Source organism: Castor canadensis, chromosome 5 (genome assembly GCF_047511655.1).
Source record: "Castor canadensis chromosome 5, mCasCan1.hap1v2, whole genome shotgun sequence".
NCBI classification, from domain to species: domain Eukaryota; kingdom Metazoa; phylum Chordata; class Mammalia; order Rodentia; family Castoridae; genus Castor; species Castor canadensis.
In genome coordinates this window covers 5,527,467-5,550,038 of record NC_133390.1, presented here as the reverse complement: position 1 = coordinate 5,550,038, position 22,572 = coordinate 5,527,467, and the positions used below count along the sequence as shown (strand labels likewise).

The window sequence follows — 22,572 nt, the reverse complement described above, 5'->3', positions numbered from 1 at the left end:
CAAGGGCTGACCCCTGAGAACAAAGGGGTTTCACCTTATATACCCTTGGAAGCAGGTTACAGAAGCAAAAAGCAAGGATTATATGGTTACATTAATTATATTGGATACTTTACCCTAGTGCTACATGACTTTCCTCTCCCTGGTGCTACATGACCTTCCTCATGTTCAGATTTCTCAGGCTTTCTCTCTCTGTTATGCCATCCCTACCTCCCTGCTGCTTTCTCAGGACTCAGGCCTAGACTGTTTTCTTCTGATCCTCCTCCCTGCTACAGCTATAAATGAATAATTTCCCCTAAATTTATTAAATTACAGGCTGATTATGAACCATTGAGTTACATCCTAGCCCCTAAACTGTCTTGGGATTGTAAACTTACCATTTGTTGTTGTGTGTGGGACTGGGATTTAAACTCAGGGCTTCACCTTGCAAAGCAGGCACTCTACCACTTGAGCCACACCCCCAGTCCAGTTTGCTCTGCTTATTTTGGAGATTGGGAATTTCCTGAACTATTTGCCCATATGCAATTTTGTATGTTGAGTGTTCAGCTTTGACATGTAAACTTACGACATTTTTATATATAACAACTGCTTAGGAAACACTTTTCAGTTACCTGCTACCATAGGTAGCTTCCTACTTGCATTAAGACCTATTTTAAAACAAGTTTATTTAGGAGCAAAACTAGTCAATTAAAGCAGGTACTGATTGACCAGCAACGCGGCCGTGCGCAGGCGCAGAGAGGTGCGCAGGCGCGGAAAGGTGCGCACGCGCACGGGCTGCGGCGGCGCGCACGGCGGCCGGGAAGGGCGAGGCGCACCGGCGGGGCGCTCAGTGCGCAGGCGCAGCGCCGAGCGGTCCCCATGGAGCTGCCGTAGCGGCGCGGGGTGGCGAGGATGATCGAGGCCGAGGCCGACCGCGGGGCGTGGCTGCTGGTGCTGAGCTTCGTGTTCGGGTGCAATATCCTCCGGATTCTCCTCCCATCTTTCTCGTCCTTCGTAAGTGGCTGCACGCCTTCAGGGCACGGCCTTGGAGGCCCTAATGGGTCGCCGGGGACCAGGCCCGCCGCAGAAGCGCCCTGCTTTTTTTTTGAGATGATTCCTAGCTTACCTAAGGCCCTGCCTTCAGCATGCGACGCACGGGGGACACCTGGCCCACCTTGGCCCTTCATTCATTCACGTGGCTGGACCCTTCTGGCTGGGGTGGCGGTAGCTTCCCCACTGCCAGCCTAGCGCATTTTCCATAGCCCCGGTCCCTGGGGACCTCGAGCCTGGATGCTGGGGGCAAGGTTTCCTGGCAGGCTGGTCGGCGGTGCCAGGTCCCCGAGCCACCGATCCCAGGGTACAGGAGCCCAATTCTGGGATGAATGGGGCGGGAAGGTAGGCGTAGATGGACATTCTCACTACAGTGTGTCCTATGAAATGACAGGCGCTGCAGAGACTCTTTCTGTCTGCATCTTGCCCCGGCCGTGAGCACCTGACCTCGTGTCCAGGTGTCACGGGTGACTGCTGTGAGTGATGGCTGGCATCCTGTCATTCTTTACTTCCTAGAGGAGTGGGGCTCGGAATTTAGCATGTGCGCTAAATCATCCACCTAGCTATGGTTGGGTGGAGGCTTGATCCTTGCTTTGTGGATCCTCTAGTTCTGTTCTCCTGCCTGCTGGAGCATGAATAGGACTTGGTTGCAGATTGCAGGGGGTGAGATGGGACGAGAGGGCGGGAACATCTGCAGCCCACCTAGACCAGGGGTCGCCTTTGTATGCCCCCAGCTAAAGCTAGGGTTTTTTTGGTTCAGACTGACACTGAAGATCAGAAACAGTTCTTGCTTTTCTTGCCTAATACAAGTTGTTGTTGGTGCCATGTTTATGTTTCTTTATATCTTAATTGTACCAGCATTCATTGTGCAGAACTCTATTTTAGGGCGTTACCCCTCTTGTTCTGAAGTATAGAGGATTTTCTTTAAACCCTGTGCCCCATTCAGAATCTGTCCTGATGCTGATCTTCAAGATGATGTCCTAGGTCCCTAGCATTGCACAAAAGACTCTTGAAGACCTGGCCTCTGCCCACCTTTCTTTGATTATTGTGAAATACAAGTGACACAGAATTTATCATCTTTGGTGTGCAGTTCAGAGGCATAAAGTACAGTTACGTTGTCATGCAACCTTCGCCATCCCAGAACCTTTTCATATTTCCCAGCTGAAACTCTGTACCCATTACGGAGTAACTCAACATGTCTGCCCTCCCTCCGCCTCTGGCAGTGACAGTCACTGTTCCGCTTTCTATCTCTAGGGATAGGACTCCTCTGGAGCCTCATGTAAGTGGAATCACACTGTTTTTGTCCTGTTATGTCTCACTTCACTTAGCATAATGTCTTCAAGGCTCATCCGTGTTGTAGCATGTATCAAAATTTCCTTCCTTTTTAAAAACTGGATAATATCCAAATGTAGGTACCACATTTTTATACATTCCTACACTGATGGACTCTTGGGTTGTTTCCATTTTTTGATTATCATAAATAAAGCTGCTAGAAATTGGTATACAAATACCTGAGTTCTTCCTTTCAGTTCTTTTGGATATACACCCACAAGTGGGGCTCCTGGATCCTGTGGTAGCCCCTGATCTGTTTTGTACAGTGACTGTGACATTTTGCATTCCCGGCAGCAATGCGTAAGGATCCAGTTACTTCACAGCCTCTAATGCTTGTTATTTGATGGTTTCATTTTACAGTAGTCATCCTAATAGGTGCAAAGTGGTGTCTCCTTGTAGTTTTGGTTTACATTCTCTAATAATTAGTTATGTTGGTTATCTTTTCATGCATTTATGGGGATCTGTGATATTACAGTTTATATATTTTGGTTTTGTCATGGTTCTGGATCACAATTTCCAGAGCTCATGCTATTTTGGAATGTCAGTAAAGATGAAAAGCAGTGTTTTGTTATAAGCTTGGGGTACATTAGACCTCAGAAATCAAAGTCTGACTCTGATTTTCTCCTATCCTCTTTGGACCTGCTCCTTTTTCTCCCCACAGCAGGCCATAGAAACTAGAATTTCTTTTCACTGCAGGTCATAGGAACTAAAAATATAATCTTCCACTGCCTTTCTGTCTGGAGCTGGCTAAAAGGAATTTGTCTGGCCTGACTTTGCTTAGTGGATCATAAGACCCCTACTTCAGAAGGGATTCTGAGCCATACTTGGGAGGAATGAATGCCACACAGAAAGCCCAAGAAGAATCTAAACCAACAGGCCCTGCTGGATACCCCCATCAGTGTATTAGGACAATCACATCTCTGTGGACGTCCATGCTTCTGTCATACCTCTGTAATGAAGCCTGCATAACACCTTCCGAAGGACAGGGTTAGAGAACTTGGCCCAGCTGAACTGTGAGGCTGGAATTCATCCGTGTAGTGGAGGGGAGCCCACGCTCAGAACCCTGGTAGACCTTGTCCTATGTGTTTCTTCATTTAGTTTATTGTCCTTTGAAATGGCCTTTGTAAAAAACCAGGAAATGTAAGTGAATGTTTCCCTGAGTTCTGTGAGCTGGAGTAGTAATTTACTGGAGTTTTAGTGGACCCTGGGAACTCCCCTTTGTAGGTGGTCTGTCAGAAATTCCAGAGGCCATCACTTCACACTTTGAAGTGGGGATTGTCTTGTGGGTCTGATCCCTCAACCTGTGGGCTCTGATGCTGTGTCAGATGCTATTAGAGCTGAGATGAATTACAGGACACCTAGTTGGTGTCTGTTGTCATTCAATGTGGAGGGAAATTCCCATACATTTTGGGCTCCCAGAAGCAATCTGTGTTGAATGGATGCAGGAAAAACCTAGTTTGTTTATACCTGTATCTTCACTATGTCTGTATCTTCTTTGGAGAAATGTCTCTGTAATCCAGTTGTACAAGACTTCTGACCAGGAAACTGGATTGGGAATTCAGGTGCTCAGGATCAGGATCGTGCTCTGTAAGAAGTTTCTGTCCAGAAGCTGGAGAAGCATGGTCCCTTTGGCCGTTGATGGGCTGGGACAGGGCCTTGGCCTGCTGCTGGAGTGGGATCAGATGCCTGGGAAAGGGCACTCTGTCCCTGTACTGCGTGGTTGGAGTTCTCCAGAGGGGCCCCTCTCTTCTCTTCAAACTGGTTGCAGCATGCAGAGAGGAGAAAGTCCACTTGGTTCGTTGAGTTGGGGATCTAGGACTTAAGCTATAGGAAGAGGGTACAAGGCCCATTTGAAGAGCACGGGCCCTAGGCAGGTGCATGCGAGGCCGGTGCACAGCCCCGCATGGTGGCCTGCAGACAATCCGGGCTCAGTGCAGGGGTCTGGCTCGTAGGGCTGTCCCCCTCTTAGATTTAACACTCTCTATCTATCCATCCTCCACTTTTTGCTGCAAGCCTACCATCTTCTTTCCCTCCAGGGGACTGGGGAGACTCAGATCTGCAGGACCTGCTCCAGGCATCCACATTCCTGCGGGCATCAGTGAGCCCCTGTGATGCTGGGCTTGTGGTCCTCATGTAGGATGACCACCATAGCGAGCTGGGGTGTCCCTGGCAATGGGGGCGGTGCTGGCTAGGAGGCTGTTCAGGGTTCTGAGTTTGTCCCATGTCCAGGAGCATGCAGCTGGTCACCTGACTCGGACCTTCCTGAACTTGCCCTCAATTCCAGCAGGGACCACTGGGCTCTACCTGCCATCCTTCCACCAAGTGCTCTTCAGATACATCTGGCCTTGAAGCTGTCAGTGACTGATGGTTCACATGACCCTTTGTCGGAAGCGAGTTCCCACTGGATGGGATCCGAGGGACCTGCCATTGTGGCATGGTCCAGCCCAGCCTAGCCTGGCCTGGGTCTGCCTGGTGTCGGATTGCTCTCTGCACGCGTCACCTCCATGAGCAATTTATGAACTCAGTGTCGGAGTTCTTGTGGACCCATCTCCAGGCTGCGAAGGCACCCCTGTCTGGCTTACCTGTTTGCAGGTACTTTAGAAGGTGACTTTGAGTACATAAACGGGCTTCAGAGCTGCCTTTCTGCCAAAGGTTAATATGTGAATCATTTACGTTCAAACCTCATCAAATCCTACCATCGGCTTCATAATTCTAGAGCATTTTAGCAGTCACGTATACTTAGTTCTTGGATAACGTTGGTACTTATTTTTTAGTTTAGGCACTTTTTTATGTACTTAGAGATGTGAGACTTTGTTCAAGCAGCAGAGTGTCTGACTGAACCTCAACACTGCCTCCAGTTCCAGCAGTGCAGGCTTGCTGTCCTTCCCCACTACCTTCCCCTCCTCAGTAACTCTCTTTGACTTTTCAGGGTTTTCTTTTCTTTTTTGGTGGCACTGGGATTTGAACTCAGGCCTTGCATTTGCTAGGCAGGGCTCCTTTTTAGTTTTTGTTTCAGGTGTTCTCTGCAATGAGAATTGATGCCTTTGTACCTGTATTTTTATTTTATTTATTTTTGCCAGTACTGGGGATTGGACTAGGATCTCACTTTTCCACGGGAGCCACACCCCCAGTCCTTTTGCTTTTAGTTGTTTTTCTCACAGGGTTTCGTGCTTTTGTCTGGGCAGGCCTTGGGCCTCTCTCCGCCTCGAGCTAGAATTATAGTCCTGTGCCGCCACAGGCATATGTCTTCTTTTTATTTATTTATTAAGTTAATGTGTTTTGGCGGTACTGGGGTTCAAACTCAGCGCCTCATGCTTGCTAGGCAGGCACTCTACAACTTGAACTATTCCACTAGCCCTGTTGGGTATTTTTGAGATAGTATTACAAGCATGAGCCACTGGCACCCAGCTCTTTATTTTTTTAATGGTGCAAAGATAGAACTCAGGGTCTTCTGCGTGCTAGGCAAGTGCCCTACCACTGAGCTATGCCCTCAGCCTCTTTTATTTTTTTGGCAGTATTGGGGTTTGAACTCAGGGCTTCTTGCTTGCTAAGCAGGTGCTCCACCACTTGAGCCATGCCTCCAGCCCCTTTTCTTTCTCTTTTTTTCCTTTTTCTCCCTGCCTCTGTTCCTTCCTTCCTTCCTTTCTGCTGTTGCCCAATCTGGCCTTGAACTCGAATTCTCCCGCCTCAGCCTCCCAAGTGCTGGGATTGCAGGTATACACCATCATGCCTGACTTGTACTTGTTTCTTAATTTAAGTATCTATAAATAGGTTATCCTGTGATTTTTCGAGAATTCGGCCCTTCTTGTTTTCTTCTCAGGGTGGATCAGGCTGGACTGTATCTCCTCTAGCTAGAGAGGTACGTAGTGGCAGGCCAAGGCAGGGGCATTATGGAGAGAGGACTCGGTTTGTAGACGCCCTGCTCCCTTGTGCAAGGCCTATAGAAGCTTTGCCATCTTCTAACTGGAGTTACCCTGCTATGTGGCAGGCAGAGGGACTCTGTGAGGGGGAGGGGAGACAAATGCCCTTATTGTGCACTTGCTCTGTGCCAGGTGCACCTTGGATACACTGTCCCTTTTCATCTTTTAAAACAATCTATGTTTAAAGTTTTGAAGCCAACACAAACTATAGAAAAGCTGTGCATGCCGTCCAAAGCCGGGTTTGTTTCCTGAGCCTTGGAAGTAACCTGGCAGCCTGATCCTGCTCAGTCCAGTGCAGTGGTGTTGAACAGTTGCTGTGACCACAGCACAGCCATCTGGTGTCCAGTCTCAAGTTTTCAGGCTTTCCACTTGTTCTAATAAGGTCCTTTATACCCAAAAGCCCGGCTCAGAATCGTGCATTGCACGTGTTTATCACGTCCCTGTTGTCTCCATCAGTGTGGAGGAAGTTCTATCATTTCTTGGTAAGCACGGCAGTGCTGCTGCTCACTGGTGCCTGGGTTTGGCCTGGGTATCGCAGGAGTGATGCTGGGCTCTCACTGGCAAAGACCTTCATTTGGTCGCTGGTTACTTGGGGTAGGTCGCTGGAGGCCGGCTGCCCCTGGCCTGGGCCTCTGTCCCTGGGGCTCCTCACCCCGGTGATTCTGCAGTCCTGGAACCCAGGCCTGGCTCAGACAGTTGGTGGGCGCCATCTGGTGGCACTGTCGTTCCCTGAGTTCCTGGGTTCTCTGGCATTGTGTGGGTTGGGTATCTACCTGCAGCCTACTGGAGAAGGAGGCAGGCCACCAGTGCACACAGGTCTCCTCCACTAGCAGGGACACCAGGCTTACCCCAGGAAGGTACTTCTCTGAAAACATTTTCACCTCCATTTCCATTTTAGAAGCCATGAGTGCAGAGTGCACATCTGTGCTTGCAGTGCTGACGCCGCGTACACTCTGCACACAGAGTGCAGATTCCGCCTAGCCCTTCCTGGGCACCCATTATTCTTAGCACGTTTATATGGTCATCCTTCATGTCTAATCTCCCCTCTCCTCTGCCCCCCACCCAGTGTGAATGCCCGTTTTGCCCCTGGATATCAGTTCACCTTCATCTTGTTTAGACTCTGAATCCTGAGTCTGGCTGCCCTCTCTTGAGGACCCTGTATCACAATGCCTGGACCTAGCTTCCCTTGCCAGGATGTCCGTCCTCTCTGGGCTCTGACTCCTGTTCCGGGTCACCACCACAGCCCTCGCACCCTCACTGCCACCTTACTCTGTCCCAGCTAATCTGGAGTTGAGGTCTCCAGGAAGTGGGGATGGGGGTGGGTTTCATGGTCCCTTTCACTTGAATGACAGTTCTGGAATAGAGTTGGTTTTCATCTTATAATTGCAATTGTCCAGTTATAGTGAGAGATTTGTTTGCACGGGAGCAGTCCATGGGCGTATCTGCTAAATACAGTGTGAATGAGAAGGAGTTTGGGGTCATCTCTGTGGTCACTGTAGGGAGCAGGAAAGGCCACAGAGCCTGGCTGTGTAGGTCAAGGGTAGCTGGAAAAGGGTGTCGGTGGGTTGTTGGGGAAAAGAGGTGCACCTGTTCTGTGCAGCCAACTCCTGGTTGGAGTTGCTTCAATAATGGTGGCAGAGGTCCCTCAAGGGACTGCCCCAAACCCTCTGGAATGGGGCTGGTTGGGATTCCAGGAAAAGAAGCTTGGGGCAGCTTGACCATAGACCACTGCAGCAGCCCTCGTGAAGACAGGTGTGTCCTCCATAAGGGGTTGGTTATGGTGTTTGTGCGGGGGTTTAGGAGTTTGGCTGGTGGGGTTGGCTTCCACCTGTGCAGCAGTGGGGCCAATCTCCGTGTTTTCCAGCAACAACCTGGGAATGTTCAGAGCCCTGACTTATGTTCATTGTCATGCAGGGACAGTGTGCAGCTGGCTGGTCCCAGTGATTGAGGCACGTTGTGCTCCTCAGTCAGAGCACAGGTGTGCGGGGACCCATGAACGACACTGATGCTGCTGCCTCCCCTGCCAGGTGTCCAGGGTGCTGCAGCAGGATGCAGAGCAGGAGTCGCAGATGAGAGCAGAGATCCAGGGCATGAAGCAGGAGCTCTCCACTGTCAACATGATGGACGAGTTCGCCAGATACGCCAGGCTGGAAAGGAAGATCAACAAGATGACGGATAAGCTCAAAACCCATGGTGCTGCTCTCAGGCCTGGCCTGGAAAGTGCAAAGGAGGAGCATTAACAGAGGGGACTTTGGAGTTCTTCTTGGATGTGCTAAATGCTGATAGAAACTTTCAAATTGTCCACAAGACTCCCAGGAGTTATTATTACTTTATCCTTAGTGGCTGATAGACCTTTGCTTTCTAGACTCAGGAAACAGCTAGGGATCTCCTTAGATTTTCTTCAGAGCCAACTTGTCATTGTAGGTTTTCATTTTCAAGTTGAGCACTTTCCTGAGGGGAGCCCAGGAAAAGATCTCACAGTGCTTCCTAGGGTACTTTCTTCCACTCTCTGGGAAGTGCCTGCTGTGTCCTCATCGGATGCAGATGTCACAGCAGTCTTCTGTCGGGAGGACGGCCCAGGACAAGCTTGGGATTCATGCACTGTGTAGACTGGGAAATAGGGAAGAAAATTTAGTCCTGTTGATAGGCGGTAAATTCATTATAAAAACAGTCTCTGATTTGGAGGAATACTTCTAAGGGGTATTCAGGTCTCACTATCAGATTCTATTTTAAATTATGGTGTAAGATGGCAGACTTTTAAAAATTCTGTTTTGTATCGTATAAACATGTTGTTCCATTTATAGTTAGAAAGTATTTTATAAGGAAAATAGCGTTTCTGTGTATTTCAGTATTTTCTCAGTTTTTCGGGACTGATCATGTTCCACCATTTTTCCTTGCAGTAAAAGCACGGACAGCTCAGTTGGCCAAGATAAAGTGGGTTATGAGCGTCGCTTTCTATGTATTGCAAGTAAGTGTCCTGTAGTGTCACCTGGGGCCGTTGGCATTGGCAGTGGGCTCAGGATGCTCTGCCCTGTGATCCTGAGATGGTCAGTGATTTTGCCTTCACTTGCTCCCTGGTGTGTGTAAGCAGCACTCCACCCTCCAGGTTGGGAACCAGTTTTTCTCATGAATGCAGCTCCTAGCTTTCTGACGTGGGGGTGGGGGTATGTCTCTGCTCATCTTCCTTCCCGTGGAGCTGCTGCTCATGGGAGACCATGGATGTATGCTGACAAGTGTGTTGGCCTTGCACACTTGAGCAGCTGCCTTGAGTGATGCTGGAGTTTTAGTGCTGTAGTGGACTTTCTTGAGTTGACAGAAGATTCAGGCCAGCTCCCTGTCTTCCCCACATACAGTCCAGGCTTGGCAGGCTGGGTGGGGGTGTCATTGGTCCTGAGGCACAGTCATTAGCATGAGATGGGCCTCTCAGAGACACGGGGATTGTCCAGATGCTCTTTAGGTCTGCTCATTTGAGCGGTGTACTCCAGGGCACAAATGGGACAGAAGACCACTGAAGGATTGCTGCGGGGAAAGGATGAAAAATGAAGCATCAGTGCTCCACCTACCACTGGGACTTACAGCAGGCTTGCCTCTGCACATGTACACAGACACCCGTGTAGAGCAGGCTTGCCTCTGCACGTGTACACAGACAGCCGTGTACAGCAGGCTTGCCTCTGCATGTGTACACAGACACCCGTGTACAGCAGGCTTGCCTCTGCACATATACACAGACACCCATGTATAGCAGGCTTGCCTGTGCACTTGTACACAGACACCCGTGTAGAGCAGGCTTGCCTCTGCACGTGTACACAGACAGCCGTGTACAGCAGGCTTGTCTCTGCATGTGTACACAGACACCTGTGTAGAGCAGGCTTGCCTCTGCATGTGTACACAGACACCCGTGTACAGCAGGCTTGCCTCTGCACGTGTACACAGACACCCGTGTACAGCAGGCTTGCCTCTGCACGTGTACACAGTACTGGTATACAGCAGACTTCTGCACATGTGCACAGACACCAGTGTACAGCAGGCTTGCCTCTGCACATATACACAGACACCCATGTACAGCAGGCTTGCCTGTGCACTCGTACACAGACACCCGTGTACAGCAGGCTTGCCTCTGCATGCATACACAGACACCGGTATATAGCAGGCTTCTGCACACATACACAGACATTGGTGTACAGCAGGCTTGTCTCTGCATGCGTATGCAGACACTGGTGTACAGCAGGCTTCTGCATGTGTGCACAGACACTGGTGTACAGCAGGCTTGCCTTTGCTTGTGCACACTAACACTGACAGGTGTATGCAATGTGAGGGTTAGCTAAGTTTTCAAGGATTGTAGAGGGGCATGATTGCTTTTGTCGCTGAGAAGGTATACTTTACATATAGTCCTTTAGCTATTTAAAGGAGCGATGAAATCCCTATGTGCTGGGAGGACTGGTTAGTGTACCAGCTAACTTAAATAGTGAATATGTGGTGCTCATATGAAAGCAGGGAAAAGCCAGTTCCCATAAGGTGGTCCGCCTGCTTGCCTGCAGTGTGTTTCAGATGTGCTCATGAACTCATGTGTTCCAAGGTTCCTGGCTGGAGATCAGTGGCTATGAGCACTGGATTTGCGCTTCTCTCGGGCTCAGTCTGGAGCTTCCTTAGGTGTTTTGTACAACGCCCACCTTTTTTCTGTGGTTATGTTTGTGTGACTCACCACAAGTGTCTTTCCAGGCTGCCTTGATGATCTCGCTCATTTGGAAGTATTATTCTGTCCCTGTGGCTGTTGTGCCGAGTAAATGGATCACCCCACTAGACCGCCTCGTAGCCTTTCCAACCAGAGTGGCAGGTAAGAACTTTCTGGAAAGTACAAAGGAGGACTATATGTGATGGAACACTAAGTCACCTGACCTCATCTTCACCATCCAGTTAGCGAGCTGCACAAAGTCTAGAGAGGCTACTAAGCCTGTCCAGGGTCAGCAGGGTGTGAGGAGCAGAGCAAGAGCCAGGAGGGCTTCGGTCTGATCCCCAGTCACTGTGTCTTTCTGGTCCTATGGTGGCTGGATGTTGTTTTATTTTTGAAAGCCTCTTTTGGAAGTCAAAGGTGGTTCATTTCATTGCAGAATGATCAGAAGTAGAGGAAGGGTTTTTTACAGTCCTGTTAGTTATGGCTCTTCCCTCTTAGAGTGTGGTGTTTTTGTCCTGTCTTTTCCCCATTTGTTTTGATATAGTTAAGGTCACCTGGCACATACATTTTATACCCTCTTTACTTCATACGGCAAGCTCATTCCCATATGTCTTAGTCTGCTCAGGCTGCTATAACAAAATACCATAAGCTGTGTAGCTTATAAACAACACAAGTCTGTTTCTCACATCAGTCTGTTTCTTGAGGGATGGGAAGTGCAGTGTCTGAGGAGAGCACATTTTTTGGAAGCCCTCCCTCAGGGCTTTTTTTTTTAAAGTTAAAGTGATAGTAAAGTTCATTAGGACTGAATACACTTTCAGTAGACTGAAAGTGGGTCATCTTAGAAAGGGAGGTCAAGAATGACTGACCTCTCAGGCCTCTTTTGTAAGGACTGTCATCATGACCTGAAGACAGTTAGACGCTGCCTCCTGAATCTGGGGGCAAGCGTATTCTTCGTTTGGCCATGTGGTAATTCGCTAGTTTTCCCATGAAAACATATTTATGAGGTCTTGAGTGTTTGCTCTTGAAAATAATGCTGCAGCAGGGAGCCTTCCTTGTCAGTCAGCCTCTGGTTATGATTTGCGATTATGCTGAGTGAGTTACTGTATCAAAAGGAATGACTCTTCCGGCACTCCCAATTCAGCCATACCCTCTGTCCCATTCTCCCTTTCCTCCGCTTTGCTAGGCTCAGGCCAGGACCTCCTGTGCTGGCTGGCTAGGCCTCCTGCAGGGCCCACTGGCCTCATGCAGCATGGGGTGGGGAATGGGTACTGTGCCTCTCCCTTAGGCTTGGGTGATCATTGCTTCGTCTACAGTGCTCTCTTGAAGAAGGAAAAATAAATAACCATACAAGGTGGGGGGTGGGTCCTTTCCTTTTGGCAGTACTGGGGTTTGAACTTGGCCTCACACTTGCTAGGCAGGCACTTTACCACTTGAGCCACTCTGCAGCCCTTTTTTGTGATAGGTTTTTTGAGTAGACTCTCGTGAACTATTTGCCTAGGCTGGGTTCGAACCAGAATCCTCCTGATCTCTGCCTCCTGAGTAGCTAGGATTACAGGCGTCAGCTACCAGCTCCCGGCCAGGGTAGTATTATAGTTTGTTATCATACATAGTAATACATTTCTCTGGCACAAAAAAGAAATTCAAACCAGCGTCCATTGTTGGGTGTGCTCCTGTTTGGTAACTATGCAGCCCTGTGGATCTAGAAAAGTTACAGACTTAACCAGTGAAACAGGAACTTAGTCTTTCTTAGCCCAGCACTGCTCAGCAGGAATTAAAACCTTATTTCCTCTTGGGCAGTGCTATCAGCGCTCTCTTACGTTGGATTTCTTTTTTTTCAGGTGGTGTTGGAATTACCTGTTGGATTTTAGTCTGTAACAAAGTTGTGGCTATTGTACTTCACCCTTTCAGCTGAAAAGGAAGATGAACACAGCTTTGGGACTTTTTAAAAACGGATTTTCTCTTATTAGGTTAAAAATCTGATTTACACTTAACAAAAAACCCCTACAGATGTACCTAAGTTATTTTTTGTTGTTGGATGTGTTTGTACTTGGGCTTCATGTGAGATTCTTATAAGAATCATAATTTCTGCATTTATCTGTGAGTCAGAAAGGCCCGTATATGGCACACATGTTCCAAGCAGCATAACCCCAGACTTAAAGAAACATGAACTGTCCTGGGCCGTCCACAGGTGCTGCTCCTGATTCGTGCTCTTGACATATTTTGGGTATTGCCGCCTTGGAAGGTCAAAAGTTTCTAACAACTTAAGTACTTTAAAGACTTAGTGCAGTTTTTAACCCAGTTTAGGGAGTAACTAAATTTTAATACTAAACCAGAATTTGGGAACTTGATTTCAATCTTAGATGGTCCATCTGGAAGCAAAACACTAGCTGGCATCACTTGGCCTTTCTCCCTCTGTTTTCAGCGCCATTGCTAGGCAGGCGATTGTGTGGGATGAATAAGAATGGAGAAGCAGTGCTACATGTTTGAACCTGTTAAGTTTCTTCACAGTATTTTATGAATGCCTTCCTCAGACTGTAATGCATTGCTTTGTGCTTGAATTATGTTTTATATTTGAAGAGTTTCTAATGAAGTGTGTTTTGTAATTATTTCATATCTCTATCTGTAGAATGAAAAGAAGTTAAAAACAAACTAGGCAATCTCATTAAACCAATGCGGCTGATGTGTGGCCTGGAAAGTAAAATTCTGCAAAATCTGTTTTTAAGCACCTTTTCTAATTAAAATGTTTGCACGTGCTGAGTGACTTCCTTCCCCACGGTGACTGATTTGCTGTGAGCAGTCTATGACTGATGAGTGGCTAGAAGCTTTGGCACTTAACTCTGTACCCATAGCACAGTAAAGCTAAATCCTATTGCTAGTTGTTGTTGTTTTTTTTTTTGTGGTACTGGGGTTTGAACTCAGGGCCTACACCTTGAGCCACTCCACCAGCCCTTTTTTGTGAAGGGTTTTTCGAGACAGGGTCTCGTGAACTATTTGCCTGGGCTGGCTTGGAACCACAGTCTTCCTGATCTCTGTCTCCTGAGTGGCTAGGATTATAGGCGTGAGCCACCAGAGCCCAGGTGTGTTGCTAGTTTTTGAAAGATCGTGTTTGTGTTCTGTGTTCCCTAATGATCTAGTAAGTAGCTCATTACCATGTCAACTAATTGTACTTTGAGAGGACAAAATGCTGTGGTCCTGTGACTTACTGTCCTATGGGGACCACCAGGGTTGGGCTTAAGGCTCCACTTTGTAAGCTCACGACACTGCAGACCTGGCAGCATCCAGCTTACTTGGCTTTACTTTATAAAGGGCACAGAATGGAGTATGGCGGGATTTATAGTAAACAGCACAAGGAGGCCCAGACACTGCCACCTGCATTTCTTCCTCATAAAGGGTGAGAAGCCACCCCAGGAGGAGGTGTGAGCTACAGAACCAGGTCCCCGCCATAAAATCTAGCCCTTGAGGGGCAGGTGCCCAACTCCCTATCCACTGAGCCACAGCTAAGTGACAGGTTACACCCTGGTCCTTGGGCAGTCAGCATGGTATCCAGGAGCAGTATGGACCATGAGTCAGAGCCAGCTCCCCACCTCTGCAGACCCTTCTGACCTGGGGACATGTGCCCTTGGTGACACCATAGGAGAAGTGGGGCTACCTCTCCTGCTCTCGGTTCACAGCGGCCAGCTCATTCCACACCTGCCAGTGGTTGGTGAAAATATGAACGTCCTTTGTGTATCACTTCATTATGGTTTTCAAAAACTATTTGATTTTAAATACATAATAACTAAACAGACACAGAAAGGGATGTAGTAAGTCTGTCTGCCCATCCCCACTGTCTTGTCACCCAGTTTCCCAAAGGTTGCACTCTCATAGCTTCTCAGGATTCTCTCAAGAGGACATGTGATCGTGAGTATTGATGGATGTGCTTTTAAAATCTTTCTTGAAATTATAAAAGCAAAACCTGAGAAAACAAAAGTAATTCTAGGCTTTTTAACAATCTAACTTGGAAGGTATAGAACAGCAGGAAAGTGCCACACCCATGGTGCCCCAGAGCTGGGACTCCTGGTGCTGCCACCTCTTCTGTACAGTCACAGGTGATATAGGATCTTGATTGCGTTTAAATATTTTGTAAATATTTGAAAAATAGGTTTGCTAAAATTGTATATTTAAAAATAAGTGTTATAGCTTTAAATGAAAACAGATACATGGTTGACTTAAAATACACCTAGAGCTCCCCTCATCCCAGTTCTGTCACAAATTCGACACCAAGCAGGGTGGCCTTTGCACACTCACAAGTCTGTCACTCATGCATGGGTTCCCGTGCTCCCGCTGACACCACAAGGGTAGAGTGTATGTGGAGCTGGGCTCTTCTCCCTGGCCTGGTGTCTCTCGGTGCTTGGGATGAGGGGGCTGGATGTGAGGGTCCCCCTCACCCCCAGCCAGGCCTGTGAGGCTCACAAAGCCTCCCCCACCACCTGTGTAGGTGGTGTTCTCTTTCCTCATCTACACTTCTACAGTAATGTCAGGACGACTGACTTGTCAACTGTGTGTAGACTCTGCTCTGCTGCAGTGCACCTTGCTTGTCATTTTCTTCTAATAGAAGGTCCTCTTCTTTCTGGTGATGCTGTACGTGCTTGAGGGCCAGAGGCCGTTCCTTAATTGGGCTTCTTGGGCCCTTCCCAGCATGATTAGGTCATATCGAGGAATGTGTAACTGAAAACAGCCACACTGTAGTTTCCCACCAGGCCATGGATGCCTCTTACAGGGAGCAGGATGGTGATACATGAGATATCACCAATTAACAAGTGTCAGGAGAAGTTTCTGGGGTGTTGATCTCTTACGGGGCCTGTGGGGTGAACTCCTGCAGTGGCGTTGCAATGTCAGAGCTATGTGACTTCCTTCCTACCCCCTGTCTCTTCACTCACAGTACAGGCACAGGCCCTGCTCGAGGTGTATGGGGCGGGTTTACTTTCTCTCTCTGCAGTCAGTATAAGAGCACAGCCTGTGGGAAGCCAGTATTTTTTTAACTTCCTCTTTTTAAATTTTTTTTTGGCAGTACTGGGGTTTGAACTCAGGGCCTTGGACTTGCTAGGTAGGCTCTCTACTGTTTGAGTCATACCTTCAGCCCTGATTTTGTTTAATACCCAAATTTAATAGTGCAGGGCAGCTAAATACCAGTAACATTAGCTTCTATCAAGAGAGATGTTTTGGTTCACTTTTTGACCAACACAGAAACACCAAAGGGAGGTCACAGTGCTATCCTTGCTGCTCTTCGTGGGAAGGAGAGAGGGAGGGCACAGGACAGTGGTCTTGCTTCTCAGGAGATCTAACCTGCCCAAATTTGTCACAAACCCAAGAGGAAGAAGCTAAGAACATTTTTTTGAAAGAACAGTGACAGAGTGGGTTGGGGAGTGGCAGAAGGCGAGAGGCACCTAAGTCAGAAATAGCACAATTTGCAGGTGACCGCCCGCTGAGCGTGACCACACGCCATGAGATCCCATGCCAGCCATCAGTCCTGTCACTGGGCCCGGTGTTTTCAGTGGATCAGCTTTTCTGCTTGTGAGTTTGGCATCCTATCAGCACTCAGGACTGCTTTCACCAGAGTCCAATCTTAAATACAGTGAATGGTGTAGGTTTTTGCCAGTCCTGTGGCTAAGGTGAGGGAGTCATTGTACCTTCATGTTCTCTAAACTCTCTTCCTGTGTCTTTTTAAAAATTGTTTTTATCAATGTTGGGAGTAGTTTTTGCTCAACAAAAGAAATGGTCTCTAAACGGAAGAGAACACCCACAAAGTGGGAGAAAATATTTGCCTGCTACACATCAGACAAAGGACTGATAACCAGAATATATAGGAAACTCAAAAAACTAAATTCTCCCAAAACTAATGAACCAATAAAGAAATGGGCAAGTGAACTAAACAGAACTTTCTCAAAAGAAGAAATTCTAATGGCCAAAAAACACATGAAAAAATGCTCACCATCTCTAGCAATAAAGGAAATGCAAATTAAAACCACGCTAAGATTCTACCTCACCCGTTAGAATAGCCATCATCAGCAACACCACCAACAACAGGTGTTGGCGAGGATGCGGGGAAAAAGGAACCCTCTTACACTGCTGGTGGGAATGTAAACTAGTACAACCACTCTGGAAAAAAATTTGGAGGCTACTTAAAAAGCTAGACATCGATCTACCATTTGATCCAGCAATACCACTCTTGGGGATATACCCAAAAGACTGTGACACAGGTTACTCCAGAGGCACCTGCACACCCATGTTTATTGCGGCACTATTCACAATAGCCAAGTTATGGAAACAGCCAATGCCCCACCACTGACGAATGGATTAAGAAAATGTGGTATCTATACACAATGGAATTTTACGCAGCCACGAAGAACAAAATGTCATCATTCGCTGTTAAATGGATGGAATTGGAGAACATCATTCTGAGTGAGGTTAGCCTGGCCCAAAAGACCAAAAATCGTATGTTCTCCCTCATATGTGGACATTAGATCAAGGGCAAACACAACAATGGGATTGGACTATGAGCACATGATAAAAGCGAGAGCACACAAGGGAGGGGTGAGGATAGGTAAGACACCTAAAAAATTAGCATTTGTTGCCCTCAATGCAGAGAAACTAAAGCAGATACCTTAAAAGCAACTGAGGCCAATAGGAAAAGGGGACCAGGAACTAGAGAAAAGGTGAGATAAAAAAGAATTAACCTAGAAGGTAACACACATGCACAGGAAATTAATGTGAGTCAATGCCCTGTATAGCTATCCTTATCTCAACCAGCAAAAACCCTTGTTCCTTCCTATTGCTTATACTCTCTCTACAACAAAATTAGAGATAAGGGCAAAATAGTTTCTGCTGGGTATTGAGGGGGTGGGGGGGAGAGGGAGGGGGCGGAGTGGGTGGTAAGGGAGGGGGTGGGGGCAGGGAGGAGAAATGATCCAAACATTGTATTCACATATGAATAAAAGAAAAAAAATCACCTATTTACCAGTCATCATCTGCTGTAATAAACTGAATACAATAAGTGAAATTTAAAAAAAAGTTGGGAATAGAAAAGAATATTAAAACATGTAAGCTCTAAATAAAGATATGTTACACTATCATCACCCCCCCAGGCTTAAGATCCTTTGAGGCAAGGCGCAGTGGCTCCCGCCTGTAATCCTAGCTACTTGGTAGGTGGAGATTGGGAGGATCTCATTTCACGCTTTCCTTATGTCCCCCCATCACTTTTACCAGCCCCAGACAGGACCTGATTTACTTTCCTGTTCTCAGTTTTTGAGAAAAAAAAGATATTTTTGTTTGCTTAAGTTATCTCTATAGAGAGTTTCATTATGACATTTCCAGGTACATGTGTATTGTATCCCAAATTGGTTCATCCCCTCCATTTTTCTCCTTTCTACCTTAGTCCCCTTCTTACGGTGATTTCAACAGGTTTAAGTGTTCTATATTCATTCTTGTATAGAAAACACATCACCCATGTTCACCTTCTTAGCTTCCTCCTTTTACCCTCCCTCTTCCGTTAGTGACCTCCCCTTAGTGTAACCTGTTTTTCATTCTTGTCCTTCGTTGTTTAGGTGTCTGTTCGTTGTTCAGTGGGATTTTGGCCTTGGTATTAAACCTGCACGTGCCTAGTGTTTAAGCCAATGTCACCTCCACTGCACTCCCTCCCCCTTCCCCCTCCTGTGTTGTTCAGGAGCTTACATCGCGTTTCCTGTGTCTTCTTCCTGCTCAGATGTGATGTAACCTCGTTAATAGTCACTCTCTTCCCTTCGTCTCCTCCTCCCTTGGTCTCCTCTACCAGTCCCACCTTTGGATACGTGCTCTGTACATATTTCTTTGTATATGTAATACTGCATGTGTTTGTATTGGACCTATATTCCACATGTGAGAGAAAACATGTGACTTTGGTCCTTCTGAGCCTGGCTAACTTCATTTAAGATGACGTTCTCCAGTTCCATCCACTGACCTGCAAATGACACGATTTCATTCTTCTTCATGGCTGCATAAAATTCCATTGTGTATAGATACCACATTTTCTTAATCCATTCGTCAGTGCTGGGGCATCTTGGCTGTTTCCATAGCTTGGCTATTGTGAATAGTGCCGCAATAAACATGGGTGTGCAGATGTCTTTGCTGTAAGCCAACTGACAGTTCTCCCACGATATCCCTGGGACTGGTATTACTGGATCATATGGCAGATCTATGTTTAGTTTTTAAGAAGCCTCCATACTGTTTTCCAGAGTAGTTGTACTAGCTTACATTCCCACCAGCAGTGCATGAGGGTTCGTTTTTCCCTGCATCCTCGCCAACACTTGTTGTTCTTGATGGTGGCCATTCTAACAGGAGTGAGGTGGAATCTTAACATGGTTTTGATTTGCATTTCCTTTGTGGCCAGGGATGGTGAGTGTTTCTTCATGTGTTTTTGGGGCATTTGGACTTCTTCCTTTGAAGTGGCTCTTTTTGAGCTCCCTGTATATTCTGGTTATTTGTTTTTGGGAAAATTTTGATTCCTGATTCAAACTCCTCATGAGTCACAGATCTTTTTAGGTTTTCTGTTTCTTTGTGATTTATTCTTGGTAGGTTTTGTGTTCCTAGGAACTTTTCCATTTCTTCTAGGTTATTTAATTTGTTGGTACACAGTTGTATACAGTGTTCTGCTGTAACCATTTTATTTTGGTACTGTTGGTAAGAAGAACCTGTGTTCATTCTTTAGATTAAATTAACTTTTTTTTGCGTTACTGGGGCTTGAATTCAGGGCCTTCACCTTGAGCCACTCCACCAGCCCTTTTTGTGAAGGGTTTTTGAGATAGGGTCTCGCAAACTATTTGCCTGAGCTGGCTGTGAACTGCGATCCTCCCGATCTCTGCATCCTGAGTAGCTGGGATTACAGGCGTGGCCACCATTGCACAGCTCATTTTTATTTTAGTGATTTGAGAGTTTGCACTTTTTTTTTCTTAGTACAGCTAGTTAAATGTTTGTCAGTTTGTTGATTTTTTTCAGTGAACCAGCTTTTGGTTTCATTATTTTTCTCTTTCTCTATTCTTTTATTTTGTTTACTTCTGCTCTAATCTTTATTATTTCCTTCTTTTTGCCAGCATTGGGTTTAGTTTTTTTCCCTTTTTTCAAAGATTTTCTTAAATTATAAAGCTAGGTTGCTGATTTGAAAGCTTTTATTTATTTATAAAATTTATTTATAAATTTATATTAACTTACAGAGGAGTTTTATTGTGGTATTTCCATATAAGCACCACATGTACTTTGATCAAAGTCACCCTCTATTACTCTTTCTGTCTCCTCCACCTCCCTCCTTTTTTGTATGGTTTCTGTTGGGTTTCATTAGGCTATTTTCTTGCTGAAAGCTTTCTTATTTTTAAACATAATCATTTATAGCTACGAATGTCCCTCTTAGCAGTGCTTTCCCTGCATCTCGTAAATTTTGTATGTTGTATTTTTTTCACTCATCTCTGTTTCTAATTTCCCTTGTGATTTCTTCTCTGATCTGTGAATTTCCCAGGCTTCCTTCTGTTACCGCTGCCTCACTTTTGATAGGATCCAGTGAGACACAGTTTGTGGCCTAACATAGGCGTATCCTGGACATGTCCCACAGCACATGAGAGGGATGCGTGGCTGCTGTGCTTGGGCGGAATGTCCCAATGGATCTGTAGGATGCAGCTGGCTCAGGGTGGTCCTGAAGTCCTGTGTTTCTTTACACATCTTCCGCTTGGTTGTTCTTTTCAGTATTGAGAGCAAGGCACTGGAGTCTCTATAGATGGGCGGATCATGTCTTTAAGATCCATTCTACTGATCCATGTTGATTGGAAAGGTTTCATTACTTATTTATTAAGGCAGGGTCTCACTGTATGGCTCAGGCTGGCCTCAAATTCATGGTCCTCCTGCCTCATCCTCCTGAATGCTGGGGTTACAGACCTGGGCCACTTTGCTGGCTGTATTTGAAATAATTGTTGATACAGAGGGACTTATTTTTGTCATTTTGATATTTCTTTCCTATATGACTTACAGACCTTTTTTGTCTCTCATGTCTTATATTGTTGATTTCTTTTGTGTTTAGTTGATTTGAGGTTTTTTTTTTTTTGGTGATACTGGTGGGGGTTGAATTTGAACTCAGGGCCTTGCTCTTCCTAGGCAATTGCTCTACCACTTGAGCCCACCCCCAGCCCTGTGTTTTAAATTTTTTTTGTAGTGAAATGTTTAAATTCTTTTCTTATTTCCTTCTGTATATATTTTGTAGCTTTTAAAAAATTCTTATCATTGCATGTAATACCCTAAAATTAGAACACCTCATTTGAATTTAAACCAGCTGAACTTCAGTGACATCCTCAAATATTGCTCTTTATTTATTTGAGACAGGTCTCAGGCTATAGTGCTGGGATTACAGGTGTGTGCCACCAAGCCCAGCTAAGTGCTGTTCTTCTCCACCTCTTTTCATTGTTGATGTCACACAATTTACATCTTCAGGTTTATTTGCCGAAAATGCAAACTAATAATTCTTTGAAATTATGTGTAAAACAAAAGCTGGACTCAGAAGCCCCCTTTCTATCAGCACTAATGTTTGTAACTGGGGCCATTATCTCTTCACGTGGTGGCAGGTGCCCTCCTCTCCAGTGTCTTCATTTTGTCTTGAGTGTTTCTGGGGCATGTCCTGTCCTTATGGCCTCCCTCACTTTTTTTTTTTTTTTTCATTTTTCTTTTATTATTCATATGTGCATACAAGGCTTGGTTTATTTCTCCCCCCTGCCCCCACCCCCTCCCTTACCACCCACTCCACCCCCTCCCGCTCCCCCCCTCAATACCCAGCAGAAACTATTTTGCCCTTATCTCTAATTTTGTTGTAGAGAGAGTATAAGCAATAATAGGAAGGAACAAGGGGTTTTGCTGGTTGAGATAAGGATAGCTATACAGGGCATTGACTCACATTGATTTCCTGTGCGTGGGTGTTACCTTCTAGGTTAATTCTTTTTGATCTAACCTTTTCTCTAGTTCCTGGTCCCCTTTTCCTATTGGCCTCAGTTGCTTTAAGGTATCTGCTTTAGTTTCTCTGCATTAAGGGCAACAAATGCTAGCTAGTTTTTTAGGTGTCTTACCTATCCTCACCCCTCCCTTGTGTGCTCTCGCTTTTATCATGTGCTCATAGTCCAATCCCCTTGTTGTGTTTGCCCTTGATCTAATGTCCACATATGAGGGAGAACATACGATTTTTGGTCTTTTGAGCCAGGCTAACCTCACTCAGAATGATGTTCTCCAATTCCATCCATTTACCAGAGAATGATAACATTTCGTTCTTCTTCATGGCTGCATAAAATTCCATTGTGTATAGATACCACATTTTCTTAATCCATTCGTCAGTGGTGGGGCATCTTGGCTGTTTCCATAACTTGGCTATTGTGAATAGTGCCGCAATAAACATGGGTGTGCAGGTGCCTCTGGAGTAACCTGTGTCACAGTCTTTTGGGTATATCCCCAAGAGTGGTATTGCTGGATCAAATGGTAGATCGATGTCCAGCTTTTTAAGTAGCCTCCAAATTTTTTTCCAGAGTGGTTGTACTAGTCTACATTCCCACCAACAGTGTAAGAGGGTTCCTTTTTCCCCCGCAT

At 46.3% G+C, this 22,572-nt stretch overlaps 1 protein-coding gene across 1 annotated transcript; it reads left to right on the top strand.

Annotated features, from left to right (window-relative positions):
• Positions 1 to 815: 815 nt before the first annotated feature.
• On the top strand, positions 816 to 13,704 carry Get1 (guided entry of tail-anchored proteins factor 1). Its single transcript, XM_020161760.2, has 5 exons — positions 816 to 990; positions 8,306 to 8,471; positions 9,179 to 9,246; positions 10,998 to 11,112; positions 12,789 to 13,704. The coding sequence occupies exons 1-5, from the start codon at positions 889 to 891 to the stop codon at positions 12,860 to 12,862; spliced, it is 525 nt and encodes a 174-aa protein (XP_020017349.1). The 5' UTR covers positions 816 to 888; the 3' UTR covers positions 12,863 to 13,704.
• Positions 13,705 to 22,572: the final 8,868 nt, after the last annotated feature.